Here is a 16,938-nt window from a genome sequence, read left to right on the forward strand (position 1 = left end):
CGCCTCCTTGGTCTTCCTCTTCTCCTACTTCCTGGTGGCGCCATCCTCAGCATTCTCCTACTGATATACCCCATGTCCCTCCTCTGCACATGTCCAAACCATCTCAATCTCACCTCAATCACCCAAAAAGTCCTACATGCGCTGTCCTTCTAATAAACTCATTTCTAAATCTGTCCATCGTCGTCACTCCCAACAAAAACCTCAACATCTTCAGCTCTGCTACCTCCAGCTCACCTCCTGTCTTTTACTTAAACCATCTCAATTGGGCTTCTCTCACTTTGTCCCCAAAACGTACTACATGCGCCGTCCCTCTAATAAACTAGTTTCTAATCCTGCCAATGCTCGTCAATCCCAATGAAAACCGTAACATCTTCAGCTCTGCTACCTCCAGCTCTACCTTCTGTCTTTTACTCAATGCCACTGTCTCTAAAACATACAACATCTCAGGTCCCACCACAGTCCTATAAACTTTCCCTTTCACTCTTACAGATACTCTTCTATCACAGATCACTCCTGCTATCACTCTTCTCCACCCACTCCACCCTGCCTGCACTCTTTTCTTCACTTCTCTAACACACTCTCCGTTACTTAGGGTGGACTTTCCAATCAACAATCCAAAATATACTGCAGTGTACGACTTTAAATCGGCTCCAGAGGGGAACAAAATGTTGAAGTCAATCAACAGACTAAAACACAAGAGACCCGAGGGACTGTATCAAGATCCCCAGGAAATGTCTTTTTTTTTTTTTTTTTTTTACAAACAAACGCTTTTCCACCAAGTATTAAATAAAATGTTAGTTAACATGTTTAAAAATTGTTTCCTGCGTCATTCCACATAATTAAATGCAACTTTTTATGAATTGCAATATTAGGATTTCTTTATCTGTATAGATTTCTTCAGTTAATACCAATGTCTGATCAAAATTTCAGGTGAATTGTATTGAGATGTATAAAAAAAAAAAAATGTTTCCCTCACTGTAAAAATCAGAGGACTGGGTAGTTCTATTTACAGGGACGAATGTGCAATAAAGAAATCGTCATTTAATGCTTTAAAAGGCAAATAGTGCAATCATAATCCATTGCATTCAACACTATACAACACATTACATGAGCAGAGGAAAAGTTCCAGTTAACGGAAAAACAGAAATGACTGCTGCAAACCTTTAAGGGATAAAACGCCCTGCTCATTTTAGCACAGCAATTCCTTTCAGCATTCTCAAGGTGATGCCCCCGGCGGTGCAGCATCAGAAGCTTAGCCTCCAGCTCCTGCAGGTTCCTCCGGTCCCTCAAAGAGAGTGGCCTTCCCTCCGCACACTGCGCACAGACAGAGAAGTTAAAATCTGCTCCTTGAATCACAAACGGTTTTTCATCGTAACGCAACGTACGCTGACTGAATCCGATACAAGAGGTTGAGTTTGACACTTTTCCCTTCTATCTATAGACACCAACATTGAGCTATTAACACACCTTAGCTTTCAGCTTTTCAATCTGGTCCTCGACCTCCCCGATGTCCTCAGTGTTCTCCAGGCGCTCATAAAGGACACTGCGAGTGCCTTTGATCAGGTTCAGCGGGAGCACAGACATGCCGTACGCCTAGTCGAGAGAGAGAAAGTTATTAAAGCAATTACACACTAGCTTTGGGCATGATGGGAAGCCTGCACAACCCCCTCCAGCTTCTCTTCAGCCAAGACAAAGCTACAACATGGACACTAATATCTCTGGCCATGGAGGAACCCATAGTGTAGATCTGTTTATTGGCAAGAATCTGACAATACGATACGGATCACAATACAGGGGTTGCGATACGATATGTTGCGATAATATAAGCAAAGCAATATATTGAGATATTTTTTTATTATAGCTGTCATTAAGAGCCGACATCATAATGCACACGTTAGCTAAATCTAATATTGTGCAATACTTGAACAAGATTAGTATCATTGTACAACATGGTATTTGTTTTTAATTTATTTATTTTTTTGAACATATGCACATATTCGTTAGACACCCAATATGAAGTGGGATTGATGATGATTACTGTATTATATGATTAGTATTAGGCTAGTAGTAGAAGCATGATCTAAACGCTAACCAGTGTTTTACATCTAAAAGCTACAATCATAGGGAGGTAAGAAAATAAAGAGGAAGAAAAAGTATTATTTCTTCTATAAAGGTAGAGATTGCAGGACAAAACAGGCATGTAATACACTTCAAGTGCAGTGTGCTCTATTTGTGTGTATAGCACTGTCACAAATTACGCTTCGTCTGGTTACAACCACGAACAGCACATGTTCCAGAGAAAACAAACCACACATAAGCAAAACACGTCCATTCCATGTCAGTCAACGCTGCAACTACTTCCTGCAGAAGTTCTACCCCTAACCGTTTATTTTACAGCAGCACCCCCAGAAAACGGGTGGATATTAATGCTAACATGGTGTGCCTTAATGTGATTACTTCCTGTCACTGTTTTAGGTCAACTGCCATGAATCTTGTATGGTTTCTTTTTTTTAAATATCGATATTGCGTTTTTGAGAATCTATTCAGTATCGGCAAACTAAATATTTTCTAACCACAGTGTTTTTTCTTTTTAATAACAGAGAGCTTTATGTAGTATAAAGTATTTTAGCAGAACTATAGGAAATGAGAGAGTGAAGGAGACCATAACAAAAAAAAACCCGACACAAATTGATTACGGGGTTTAAGTTCATGTGTATAAGTGCAGAACCATTTTAAATACAGATTCTAACTCGACCTCTGAAAAGCAATTCACAGCTCAAATCTGGCCCGTGTGACATCAATCTATCTGGAGGTGCACTTTTCAGAGCCTGAATAAAGAAATGGAAAAGAAAAATAAGGTAAAACTGACCTAACGAAATGAAAGGCAGACAATCTAAATGAAAGAGTCGACTGGTGCAGAGATATAAAGGCCATAAATCAGATGTTATTTAACACCCTAGTGAGCATCAATAAGCACTTCAACCTCCACAAATGAAGATGGAACTGACTGTCTGTACAGAAGAGGCTTGGGTTAGGGGTCTGCAAGAAGCCAGCATATTAGTTTTATGAACTTAAATTAAAATAGGGAGCAAACTTCAAAATTCCTGCACTGAAAATCAATAATACTAGACATGAGAACACACGAACACACACACCCCTTTATGTCTTTATCTCCTGCCTATTATAAGCCTCTTAAGACCAGCGAATAGGACACACAACATCCTGCTACTACACCCCAGTTTCCTACTTTGTTGAGATATGCGAAGAAATAACTTCTCTGTGGATCAAGTATTCTAAATAAAAACTTTCTTTTCGGCTTCTCCCGTTAGGGGTCGCCACAGCGGATCCTCCGCACGTTTGATTTGGCACATGTTTTACGCTGGATGCCCTTCCTAACGCAACCCTCCCCAATTTATCCGGGCTTGGGACCGGCACTAAGAGTGGCTGGGGATGGTTCCCTGACCGGGAATCGAACCCGGGTCGCAGCCGTGGGAGCGCTGCATCTTAACCACTAGACCACCAGGGGACCCGGATCAAGTATTCTAAATACATTTTAAAAAATAAATCAAATTTGCCAAAGGTAATGAATCGTCTGCTGCACATGTCAGGAGCAGTAATGCAGCTAGAAATTTCACTCAGAAGGTCTCAGCTCTACATGTATAAATATATTAAAAGCTCTTGCATTTGCTTTCAGCTACAACAATTTTGTTTGAGTTTCCATTCAAGCCAGATGCTTGAATCACAGGCAAGCGGCCACATTGGTGCAACATGAGATGATAAATGAACCAGACCAGGACAAGTTTAAAACTCCATACAGAGCCCATTACTTAAGATTCCATTAAGCTGATCACATTTAATAACACATCATGCAGTGTGAGAACTCATCTGTCACAGGAATAGGACAGCGAGAGAAAAGGCAGTGACAGTGAGCCCCATAAAGATGATCATTCGCTCGCTGTCATCTTAAAAACCTTTTAAGTATTTTAATGATATTGCCACATATGTTCTTGAGAGAGAGATGATGTACACAGCAGTTTTTGCCTATTCTTCTGAGTCCTCAAGCAGGAGACACCTTGGAGATGTTTCATACCCAAATTCTTTAATTTAGCAGTTTTAAAGGTGCACTTACTGTATATGTGATCACTGCCAGCATACCGATCAATGTCAGGGAGCTGATGGAGAAAGACAGTGCCACCACACCATCTGTTTGGGAGATAGACAGTGAGAGAGAGGAAGAAAGAAAGAGAAATACATTAACAAACATGTAGGCTTTGTTAGGTTCAACTCCCAATCGTGTTCCAGTTGTTCAGAGTCTCGAGTCTCCAAACACATGCATTCACAGATTACTGAGAGAACATGTCTGAGAGGCATCTAGAATATCATATACCATAAGCAGGATGTAGAACAATAACCAGAAGTGATGGGCACTAAAGTAATTAAAAACTTCTGTTGATGTCTTTGCAGTCACGATAAGATGTTTATAATTCATTGAAAGGTAGAATTGTTTATTTTGAAGAGGTTGGGGCGTTCATTTCATCATCAAACGCTGTCTCCATAGCAACCGCATACAAAAGAAAAATTCAGAACCATCAGAGCGATCATCAATTTTCTTACAGCCTATGATTAACATTTACATGAAATCATCTTAGCTTGGTGTTTTCTTATCTTCTCCGGTAAAGAAATTGTGCCACGTATAAATTTGGCAAAACAATAAATAATACAGTGTCAAATCGATAGCAGTTCATGCCAAGATGAGTTCATATACATTCTGCTCCTGCTGTAGATTTTGGACATTATATTGTCTGTCAGTGAAGGAGGTTCACCAGGGTTGAAATCTGTAAGCTCCTCAGAACAGTACTTGGGTAATATAAACATTTGATCATTTCTTTAAGGCCTTCATGCTGCCACTAACACAACCATTGTTTACTCTAAGTATATTATATACACAGCCGCTCTGCAGTCGAGGTCCTCTAGAAGGTGTACACATACATCACATCACACATACAAAGGATATATTTGTGATAAATTGTCAGATACTACCCATTAAAAAAAGAAAATAAAAAGTTGTGTAAACCCTTTCAGTAACAGGGATGTTTCTTTGTTCAGCATGAACCAGCCATATTCAATCTCATGTTCAAAACTTGTACATATGCCATTAAATAAAACAATTCTGATTAACCACAAATAGGATCTGTAGGATTTTCATCTTTTTTTTCTGATCTCTGAAACCATTGTCGATGACAAAGCTTAACACAGGGTGCATGGTATCTCACTTATTGAAAGGTTCCAGATAGAAGAAGGGCATACCAGAAGTTCCAGAACATTAACAGCAGTTAAAGCCATCAACAAATAGAGAAAATGCAGCACCACAGTGGCATTACCTAAAACAGGACAAACTTCGAAAATATCTTAAAGCACAAGACGAAAACATCTTTAACTGTTAGGAGAACAAGTGAAATATAGAAGAAATTGCAGGAATATTCCGCAAGTATTGATTAATCTCTGCTTGTGACAACCATCTTTGGTATTTTTCACACTCTGTTATTCAAGTACAGTGTATATTTACCATCAGAAAACTAGATCTATTCCAAAAAAGTTGGGACACTGTGCAAAATTTAAATAAAACAGAATGCAGTAATTTGCAAATCTCATAAATTCATTTTCTATTCAGAATAAAAAAAAATATTAAAACTGAGAATATATACAATTTTAAGGGGAAAAAATAAAGTTAATTGGAATCTGATGGCTGCAACAGGTTTAAAAAATGTTAGGACAGGGTGTGTCCATGTTTACCACTGTGTAGCATCATCTTCTGTCCGTATACATCATGGAACTGAGGAGACCCGTTGCTGAAGTTTTGTGAGAGCAGAGGTGGCAAAAGTACACACATCCATTACTTAAGTAGAAGTACAGATACTCATGTTTTAAAATACTCGGGTTAAAGTTGAAGTACTGATTATACCTTTTTACTTAAGTGAAAGTAAAGAAGTCTTGGCTCTGACATGTACTTAAGTAAAAAGTAGTTATTACTTCTACCCATTTTAGCTGTTAACTGGATCTCACATAATATTCAGACAGACAGACAGACAGACAGACAGACAGACAGACAGACAGACAGACAGACAGACAGACCATTGATATTGCATAGTACAGGTACACAGCAGCGAAATGCAGTTTTGCATCTACCAGAAGTGCAAAATGTAGCAATCGTGCAAATCGTGCAGATAAATATGTAGCATATGTACAGCATGTGATATATATGTAAGCATATGTACAGTGATTAAATATAAAGGCTATAACAGTGCAGAGACGTGTGGACGTTAAGAGCCTTTGCAATGTTTCCACACGGACAGTTAATGAGGTGATACCGGAGCAAGTGCACCTCTTCAAGTCAAGAAGCTTTTACATATATATAAAATCATAGACATTTTACAGATTTGAATGATGTATTGTTTTTATCTGTACGATCAATAAAGACAGTAATTTATGTTCGTGTAGCCATTATGAGGGAAAAACCCACAAAACGCCACCCAGAGGTTTAATTGTGTAAAACATGGAGGATTTGGTTTTTGATTTGAGACTTTGTGCAAAAATAGAACAAAAGTTTACTGATTTAAAATATTTTTCGGTGGAGTTTATTTATTTATTGTATATCTAATTAAAGAAGGCACGTCATGAATAAGTGTATGTTTTGCTGGAGGTTTTAATTTCGCCTCTTTTATATTTATTTATTTATTTATTTATTAATTTATACTTTTTATAAAAATGGTAAAAACAGAAATGCGCACTGAATTGATAGCGTGTTAATAACATCTAGTGCCGTTTACAATAATTTTAATTTAGCCAAATATATATATATATATATATATATATATATATATATATATATATATATATATATATATTTGGCTAAATTAAAATTATATATATATATATATATATATATATATATATATATATATATATATATATATATATATATATATATATATATATATATTTGGCTAAATTAAAATTATATATATATATATATATATATATATATATATATATATATATATTTTTTTTTTTTTTTTTAATTTTTTTTTTTTAATACAAAACTAATTAAAAATCATTGTTACCTAATGAATGTATCCAGGCTGAAGATCCACATATAGAACACAAGCAGAGAAAAGATGATGATGATCATGAATGTGTCTGTTCTCAGTCATGTTCTCATCACTGACTCCCTCTGTCTCATCCACATTAACCCCAAACTTCTTACTGCCTTCTGCCTGCTGATTCTTATCTTCATAAAGAGTGAGAGTCAGGACTTTATACACCAGCGGATTGAAAAAGACGCGCAGTAACAGGAAATCGGTTGTTCGGCTAAAATCGGCGCGCAGTGAAAATAAAAAATATATATTTCACCAAATCAATGGATTAAAACTAAAGTAACGAGCCGGTTTTAAAAATGTAAGAAGTAAAAAGTACAGATATCTGTGTAAAAATGTAATGAGTAAAAGTAAAAAGTTGTCTGAAAAATAAATAGTGGAGTAAAAAACTGATACCAGAAAAATCTACTTAAGTACAGTAACGAAGTATTTGTACTCCGTTACTTCCCACCTCTGTGTGAGAGGAATGTTGTCCCATATGTGTCTGATATAGGATTGTAGCTGCTACGCAGTTCTGGGTGTCCTTTGTTGTCTTTTACGTTTCATGATGCACCAAATGTTTTCAAAATGTTAAAGGTCTAGACTGCAGGCAATCAAAAAGACATCTTAAAATGGTACATTTCCTCAGTTTAAACAATATGTTTTAGTTCTTTTGTGAATAAAACAAGGGTTTATGAGGTTTGCAATTTGTTTTACTTCTTTTACACAGTGTCAACTGGGGTAGGGGTTGTATTATAAATGCAACCGAGGTGTTTTCAAACATTTCAAATAACAAGGGAACAGTAAAAAGGCAACCTGCTTGTAAAAAAGACTAATCAAAATGTACATTTATGAAGTTTCTACGTTTTTTTGCACTTTACTGCAGGATCACATAAAATGTAATTTTCTTTGCGATTAATGCTGATGACAAACATTTTGACCCATTACACAGCTGGCAATATTGTTATACCTTCTCCTCCTGTCAGAAATGCATTCTCGACAATTAAATCTTTTGTTGCAAATTAAAATGGAGAGCCACGAGTAGGAAAAAGTCACATCACACAAGCCTACTGAGACACAGATAAAGCGTTTTAAGGCAACTGCTGTCCCTGGGGCCCGTCTGTGCCAAGGTGCCAGATGCCAGTTGGAAATGTTTATTAGTAAGCCCTTAACTGAACCACTTCGCCTCGTGTGTATAAGCATCAACAGGTCGGTCTCAGTCAAAGGAAATTCAGAAGCCTGTAAATAGCAACAGGACGTGTACAAGAACTTGCTTTTTTGTGTATATTATGGGAAAAAGAATTGTACTGTACATGACAAAGACTGTGCATAAAAACGTCCCTATATTAATGATTGTAGATCAAAATAAAGAGAATTGGTGTTGCTGGAAGGCTGGCATCTTGTGGATGGGTCTCAAGAGAAAGCAAAATACAGACAGTATGAGAAATTGAGTGCAGATTTTAAGCTTCAGCAGTATAACTACGTGGAGACAATTCTCAGTTTGTTCCTATGATATGATCTCAAGCCCTCTACCTTATAGGAGTGCATACAAGAGGTACTTGTGACAAAACAAATCCATATACAGTATAAGAGTGTGATAATGAGAAGAAAACAGCCGTACAGTGTAGTGACACAGCAAATAGACCAGAGGCTCAGTGTTCTTTTGCAGGTGCTGTAATACATGACATATTAAGGTTGTGCATTTATGCATTTCAATAGTATTTCCCACATACTGATTGTCTTAAAAGGATTGTTCGGACACTCATCTGCACTTATAACTAAAAGTCATTTGCAGCAGGACAAAATACAGCTGGATAAAGGCAGCAGTATTTCCCTGAGAGGACTGCTAACTCTAACATCAACAGCTGGGGCAGCTTTCTCCGCTCACTGACAGAGGGTCCAGGCAACACAAAGGGACTTGCTGACATTGATTAAGCTTAAATGTCACAGCTGCCAAACCGATGCGTCACCTCTGCCATTCCTTTTATCGATGTAGCACTTGTTTTTTTCACTCAGACCCCAACAAGAAAAACTTATGTGAGTAGAGCTGCTGTAGGTCCACGAGACCGTGCAACTAAGATCCCTGGATTCTCTAAGCATAGTGCATGAGACTAAACATTATTTTCTCATGTATATAAAATCTTCACTCTTAACGTCATTTATATAGATAAAATGGTGCTTACTGCTGCTGCCCAACTCCTTGAACAGGTACTGTAGTTTGTCCCATTGGGTAGAATTCTGACTGGGTGGAGGCAACAGTGGTGCAAAGGCCCTGTGATGGACAAGATCAACAACAATTCAGTCAGTCATCAGTAACTCTGGCATTTAAATTGCAACTAACCAATACACACCTTGATAAAGTATTTGGTAATAGCTAAAATACATTATTAATGAAATTTTAGAGTAGTCAATGTGCAGCTTTTATATCAGTACAGATTTACTGTCCTCAATAACTCAACATACAGCCATTATTATCTAAATAACTGGCAACAAAAGTAAGTACACCCTCAGTGATAACAGCTGTACGTTGTGTAAAAATGCAAAGCCACACGTCTTCTTCATCATGTTCATGTTTTTGTCCAAACAAATTTGTGTATCTTGTATTAGAGCAGTTAAAATTTGGTGCTTTGAGTTCAATTCTCTCAAACTGACCACTGGATGTTCAAAATGTTTCAAAATAATTCAGATTTGGGCTTTGACTGTGCCATTCCAAAACCTATTCATCTTCTGAAGCCACTGTCTGGAAATCATGCTGGAAAGTGATCAATTTTTTTTTCTCAACCGGCTAACAGACGCTTCCAATTTTTGTGCCTAAACAGACATTTGGTCCTATCTATTATTCTTTCCATCTTGCTTAGAGCCCTGGCACCATTTGAAGCAAAGCAGCCTAATAACATGATGCTGCCTCCATGATGCTTCGCTTTGGGTGACACCAGTATGATAAACTGTACCAAATTTAAATTATGCCCAAATTTTAAGATGCATTGGAATTGTTTCCATGAGAAATGGAATTATCTAGCCCTAATCCCCCTTATACCCCTTTCTAAGACATGTCAAAGAAAAGTGTTCATATCCTCTGTTGGTTATTCTGTTCTGAAAACGGTGATGCATTTTCTCTGCTTGTTGAAGATTCTTTCAAGCATTTGTTATGTTTCATGATACATCCAATGTTTTGTTTTTTTCTGCTGCACCCTCTCCTAAATTAATACCTTTCCAAAATGAGATCCCATAAATGATTTGCAAGCTCTTCTGTATCCAACTCAGCTAAAATATCAAAGTATTCCTAAAGAAACTGCTGATCTTTACTTGAGGTTAGTCAGAATTAGAGCTCAACCGATTTTACCAATGCCAATAGCGAAGTTGGACCGTACTTGCCGATAACAGATTAATCAACAAATTTATCTATTTAAAATAAATAAATAAATAACTCAATGTAAAATAGTACTGAAATAGTATTACAAAAATAAACAATTAGGACAGAACTTTCTTCATGAAAATGTGCCAAATAAAATAAAACCAAATATAATAATTATATTAATAAATATTTAGGAAAATAAAAGACATACTTTTTGATTCAGTTTGAATGCAACACTTCAAATAAACAATAACAGTACATTTAAAATAAAAAAAATAAATAAAAAAGACACTTGATGAACAGCATGTGGTGTCAGTGATTCGCCTCAAGAGGCTGCTCTGATACTGCATAGCGCAACCCGGAAAAACCATCGGTATGCATTTTTGCCAATAGCCGACAGCCAATTAACTTATCTGTACCGATTGATTGAAAGAGCCAATTAATTGGTCGACATCTAGTCAGAACTGCTTCATTGATGACCGGTTTATGATTCTGTATAGTGTGTAGCTTTCATTTTATACTCAATGTACATCAATAAAGCAAAGATATGAAAAAGACCAGCTTTTAATTAATGCACATCAACTGCTGTATAATAGTTTCTAGCTATCAGACGATTTCCAGCCATCTTTTACTTTTATTAAAGATAATAGATGGCGACCAAATAGATGGCGATCTACTAATAAAAGCTGTTAAGCTGGTAGACCTTGTGAGACATGAACTTACCCAATCAAGAGAAGCGCAGCACAGATTATGACAAATGCAACCGTGTACTTCAATGCATTTTTTGCTTGCTGTAATGACAAAAAAAAAAAAATTTCTTTTAATAAAAAAAAAACAGGCTGAAAATTATTACATTAATTTCTAAATTTAACTGAACATACCTGAACATGAACATATTTTAAAAAGCTAAGCTGGGTGAGTGCTAGCACCTCCTTGCCAGGGTTAAACTGGCTACAGAGTACAGTTAAGCAATGGTTAGGTGAACACAAGCGAGTTTACACATAATGTTGTGAAAAGCAATAACAAAAAAATGTTATTGTGTGAGCGACAGTTCTTTTACACTATGCTGATGACAGAGATCCGTCTGAGCTGGCAGTGTCTACAGTATCCCAAATAATCACTAGTTTACAACAATCGTGAGCAGAATATCAGCATCTGCACAACTTTCAACCTGATATTACCAGATTTTGGACTAGGTTTAACTAAATTTTTTATTCAGCCACAAGGGTGTTAGTAAAGTCAGGTAGTGATATAGGTGTGGTGTGGAGGCCATGGGTTCAGTTTGGTCAGGGTTCACATTCATTCCAATGGTGTTCAATACAGTTGAGGTCAGAACTCAAAAGTAGAAATATTAGATGGAGGATATAGTGCAGCCTGCCTTGACTCTGGTTAAAATTTGCTTAAATGTAAGGTAACTTAAAAAATGCACAGGTAATGGTGTGTAAAAATACTTTAAAAGTTCAAACTGTTGTGTTATAACTAGATCCATTATTGGCAAACCTTCTTCTACTTCTTCTACTTCTTCTTTCGGCTTCTCCCATTAGGGGGCGCCACAGCAGATCATCAGTCTCCATAACCCCCCCTGTTCTCTACATCTGCCTCTTTCAACCCAACTACCTGCATGTCTTTCCTCACCACATCCATAAACCTCCTCCTTGGCCTTCCTTTTTTCCTCCTTCCTGGTGGCTCCATCCTCAGCATTCTCCTACCAATATACCGCATGTCCCTTCTGATCAGTAACCCAACACCTTAACCACTGAGCTACCACTCCACCCCATTTTTGGCAAACCTGCCACAAAATTTTTTAAATTTAATTAAAATAAATAAATTAAAAAAGGCTTTGTCCATACTAACATCATTCCATTAGGCCACTTAATGTTTATTTGATAGACCCAGTGAGACCAGTTCAGAATTAAATCATACATTACAAACTCATGGTGACAAAGCACAAGATATGCAGAACTGAAGCCTGACCAATAATAAATCCCTTTCTAGAAGAATTAAAGGTTTGCTGTCTGGCACTAAACATTACGTAATGTTCATACATTTTAAAGGATCTTTACTCGATACTCAGTTCTACGTGTGGGTTCTGAGCACTAGCTTTAGAAAAACTGCATAAATAGGAACAGTATATACATGCAAATTAACACTGATTTATTTTGGATTTTCATTTGTCATAAAGGAGAAAATAAAACGTTCTGGTTTTCTGTCGTTCTGTCATTTACTAGTGTTCTGATAGAGGATCATGTACATTTTTCTTTAATAAAATACCACAGCAAAAAAAAACTTTTCTTTTGTTTAATATCGTAATCCCACCGAGCACTTGTTGGCGTCGTCATCATTTTTCTCTTCATAGTAGAAGTAAACAAAGGGAATCCAGAAGAAGACACAGAAGAGGATGATGGAGTACAGAGCTGTAAAAAAATAAATTAATTAATTAATTCCAAGTCACTCATCCATAGTCAGAACAAAAATAGGCACAAAATCCGAACACCAGCGGTCATCCTGGACCTAAAGCGATTAGCCTGGAAGGTTCACAAAGACTGCAGTATTTATACAGACGTGCATATGTAAGGTGTTAAACTCAATCATTTGCCGAATTAAAATGCTGTATTTATTTGCACGCTAAAAAAAAAGGGCTGATTGTAAAACTTGTCTTTGACATGAGATTCCCTGCAGAGGTAGAAACACCCACTCCAAAGGCATTTATTTTCTACTAACATTATATATTTTATCAAATCATATTTCCAAAGGATTCATTCACATACAAAACCTTTATCCAATGTAACATTCCGGTGAGAGAATGTCTGCTTTTTGCTCCTCCAATCAGAGTGAAATTATTATTCAATCAATCTCTTCAATTATCCTGTATATAATTAATTGTATATCCCAGATTATCCTCATATCTATATATCTGTATATTCACTGTGTATACACCCGCTCCCACACGTTTTTCCACTGCACAGAGCCTTTATACTTATTTGTTGTACTTTCTCAATAGCGCATGCACATTTTCACTGTCAGAGCCTTTATATTTATTTTCTCTGTACATTTGCATGCTGAACATATAATTGCATATTTATCTGCATTTGTCAATTTGCACTTCTGGTAGACTGCATTTTGTTGCTGTGTACCTGTACTATGCAATGACATCCATCCATCCATCCATCCATCCAATTATCCATCCATCCAATTATTTATCCATCCATCCATCCATCCATCCAATTATCCATCCATCCATCCATCCAATTATCCATCCATCCATCTATCCAATTATCCATCCATCCATCTATCCAATTATCCATCCATCCATCCATCCCACTAATTATCCATCCATCCATTTATCCATCCATCCATACATACAATTATCCGTCCATCCATCCATCCATCCATCCAATTATCCATCCATCCATCCATCCAATTATCCATCCATCCATCCAATTATCCATCCATCCATCCATCCAATTATCCATCCAATTATCTATCCATCCATCTATCCATCCAATTATCCATCCATCCATCCATCCATCATCAAAAGCATTAACCACTGAACTAATCAAATTTCACTTTCAATATATAAAAGAAAAAAAGCTTTAAAAAAAAAAACTCTAGGTTATAAATTACTACGGTTTTGTCATGAATTCTGTAAAAGCTCTACATGAATCTTTTTACTGTATGAAATTAACTAACAGGAAAGTGGATCCTCTAATGGGCTGGTATATTGAATAACAGCAGTTAATTTAATCAAATAAATCTTATGTGCAGATGCTGGAAAAAAAATGTAAGTCAATAAATAGCTCAATAAAAAGGAAAGATGTCAATTACCAAGAGAAGCCCGGCTACACAAATTCAGAAGCACAGTTTGAAAATCAAAACCAAATAAAATAAAGGAACTTGTATTCTACATGCTATTTCATTTGTTGCTTAAAGTGTTATTTTAATATCCAGTAGGTGCGGCCCACCGTTTAATTTCCATTCAATTGCCATCCATTGACTAAATACCAAGAGCTGCTTTTTACAAACACCTGAGCTTTCAGCAGTTACCCAGCAAAACGCAACACAGTAACTCCGTGATTTAGACTCTTTGTTACTGATGGGAAGGTTGGGGGTTCGAGCCCCACTATCACCAAGCTGCCACTCATACCATTAGCTGCAAGGCAAGAGCTTCAGTTCTAATGATCAAAGATCAGAATGAGGAAAAAGAAAGTGACCTCTGTGAGTATGACAGCAGCACGGTTGTTGGTGCCAAATGGGTTATATTTACTATAATCTTCACACACAAAACATCTAAAGAATTTACACAAATGAAAAATTATGGCTGTTTAGGGGTATAAAAAATTAAAACCAGATGTGTGGACAGAAATGCCATACTGCGGAGTTGAGAGAAGAATGGACAGACTACCGTAATTTCCGGACTATTAAGCGCACCCTTATATAAACCGCACCCACTGAATTTTACAAAGATTTTAATTTTGAACATAAAAAAGCTTCACCTGTTTATAAGCCACAGGTGTCTACATTAAAACTAATGAACTTTACACAGGCTTTAATGAAAGACAGTGTCGGTTACACAGTGTAACGGGTGAAATATGTTGTGGCTCCTTTAAGAGCAGAGCGGCATTTTGGGAATAGGCTGCCGCCGCATTTTTCCGCTATTACTGCATGTGTGCAAGACCGAGGAATATGTCCTTATTAATTTTCTGATGCTCATTTCTAAGTTTCTTTGACTAACCCGTAACGCTGTTGCCAAGAAAAATAAAAAAGGGCGAGTTTTCTGTCTGTGCTTATATGATTTCTGTTGCAACTGGAGGTAGTGAGCTCTCCCATGACACACACTCAACGCGTTACAATGGCTTGTATCTGAACAGTAGCCGACCAAGAAAGTCATTATTCACTGTCTTCCTCCTTCCTTTCACAACTATTTCTCTTAAGAGTTTATCTTTTGGCATCGTCGTGCGTTTAAAATTCACCATTGGTGAAGCTTTTCCCAGGAAAAATCTATACATTAGCCGCTTTGTTGTTTAAGCCGCGGGGTTCAAAGCGTGGGAAAAAAGTAGCGGCTTATAGTCCAGAAAATACGGTAGTTCAAGCTGACAGCAAGACTAAATTAACTCGGAATTAATCTTTACAATGGTAGTGGATGAATATCTCTAAATATGTTCTTTATTTTACCCAATTCATTATGGAGCTTAAAAGCTTGAGGTCAAGTGTTTAGAGTTTTGGCTCTCTGGCTTAAAAAAGGAAGAAAAACAAGAAGTAGAAGAAGAAAAGGAAGCAGAAGAATAACTGAAGCTGCAAGAAGAAGTATTTTTAGAAACCAAGCACCCAAACTTAACAAGCTGCTCATTCACAGATGTGCTACAATTGTTGCACAGTCAGTCACAGGAAAGCAGAGCTACAGGATTAGGCAAAGACATTCGAAAGTCAAGTCAAGTTTATTTGTATAGCGCTTTTCACAACAGACATTGTCTCAAAGCAGCTTTACAGAAAACAACAGTGAAGGTGAATGGTGTGCGTTTGTCCCTGATGAGCAAGCCGTGGCGACAGTGGCAAGGAAAAACTCCCTTAGATGATATGAGGAAGAAACCTTGAGAGGAACCAGACTCAAAGGGGAACCCATCCTCATATGGGTGACATCAAGAGTTTGGTCATAAATCTTTCAACAATACAGAACAATTTGTGATCATCATAGATCCAGCATCAGCTTCTCCATGCCAGGGCCTTTAAACACTCGGCATCTACTTCTCCATGATCATCCATAGGTCCATAATCTTCACGAGGTGGGACGTGACTGGAGCTGGCCAAACCTCAGGATGCCTCGGGATGGGGAGAGAAAGAGAAGCAGTGGAGAGGAATTAGCGTAGCTGCTGTTCATGATTCGAAAGTGGAGTTTCTCTCATTCTGTGTACATTTTGACCCCAGACAGTGGTGAAAAGGTCAGGACGGACAATCGGGCAGTATGGAGACACACAAATATAAAAAATTATTGGCATTTATGATTATATTCACATTCAAATTACATTTGTTTATATCATGATATTTCTTTTATTCAGCTCTTTGAATTAAAGCCGAAAGGTTTGCAATTATTCAATCGTTTCATTTTAATGCGATTTTGGTGACACACAGAGCTAACAATCTGGAAATTGTTTCACTGTCCAAAAATAGACAGACTTCAGTGTTTGTAGGTTTTATACAGAAGAAGAACTGAATGTACAAAGCCTAAAGGAGCTCAGAAAACAGCTTGACACATTCGTGAATTTGCAGACGACCTGGTTAAAAAGTGATTTTTATGTTTTATTTCAAAATATTTTGAATGGATCCTTAACATTCATTTTTTAATTTTAAACACTAGGTTTAGCTATCAGATATTTGATCAAATATCAAATATACATTAAGATACATTTCCATTACAAACCTGCCCAACTTGAACCAGAAATCCTAAAAAACGTC

The 16,938-nt window shown here is 37.0% G+C and overlaps 1 protein-coding gene across 1 annotated transcript in view; it reads right to left on the reverse strand.

Annotated features, from left to right (window-relative positions):
• Positions 1 to 16,938, reverse strand: part of lmbrd1 (LMBR1 domain containing 1) — a 48,598-nt gene that overhangs the window by 18,108 nt on the left and 13,552 nt on the right. The window contains exons 4-9 of the mRNA XM_083532399.1: positions 12,805 to 12,902; positions 11,212 to 11,279; positions 9,317 to 9,405; positions 4,130 to 4,203; positions 1,468 to 1,593; positions 1,162 to 1,314 (exon numbers count right to left, since the gene is read on the reverse strand). Coding sequence (XP_083388525.1) covers positions 1,162 to 1,314; positions 1,468 to 1,593; positions 4,130 to 4,203; positions 9,317 to 9,405; positions 11,212 to 11,279; positions 12,805 to 12,902 — 608 coding nt within the window. The remainder of the gene's footprint in view (positions 1 to 1,161; positions 1,315 to 1,467; positions 1,594 to 4,129; positions 4,204 to 9,316; positions 9,406 to 11,211; positions 11,280 to 12,804; positions 12,903 to 16,938) is intronic.

The sequence above is a fragment of the Silurus aristotelis genome, assembly GCF_946808225.1.
Source record: "Silurus aristotelis genome assembly, chromosome: 27".
NCBI lineage: Eukaryota > Metazoa > Chordata > Actinopteri > Siluriformes > Siluridae > Silurus > Silurus aristotelis.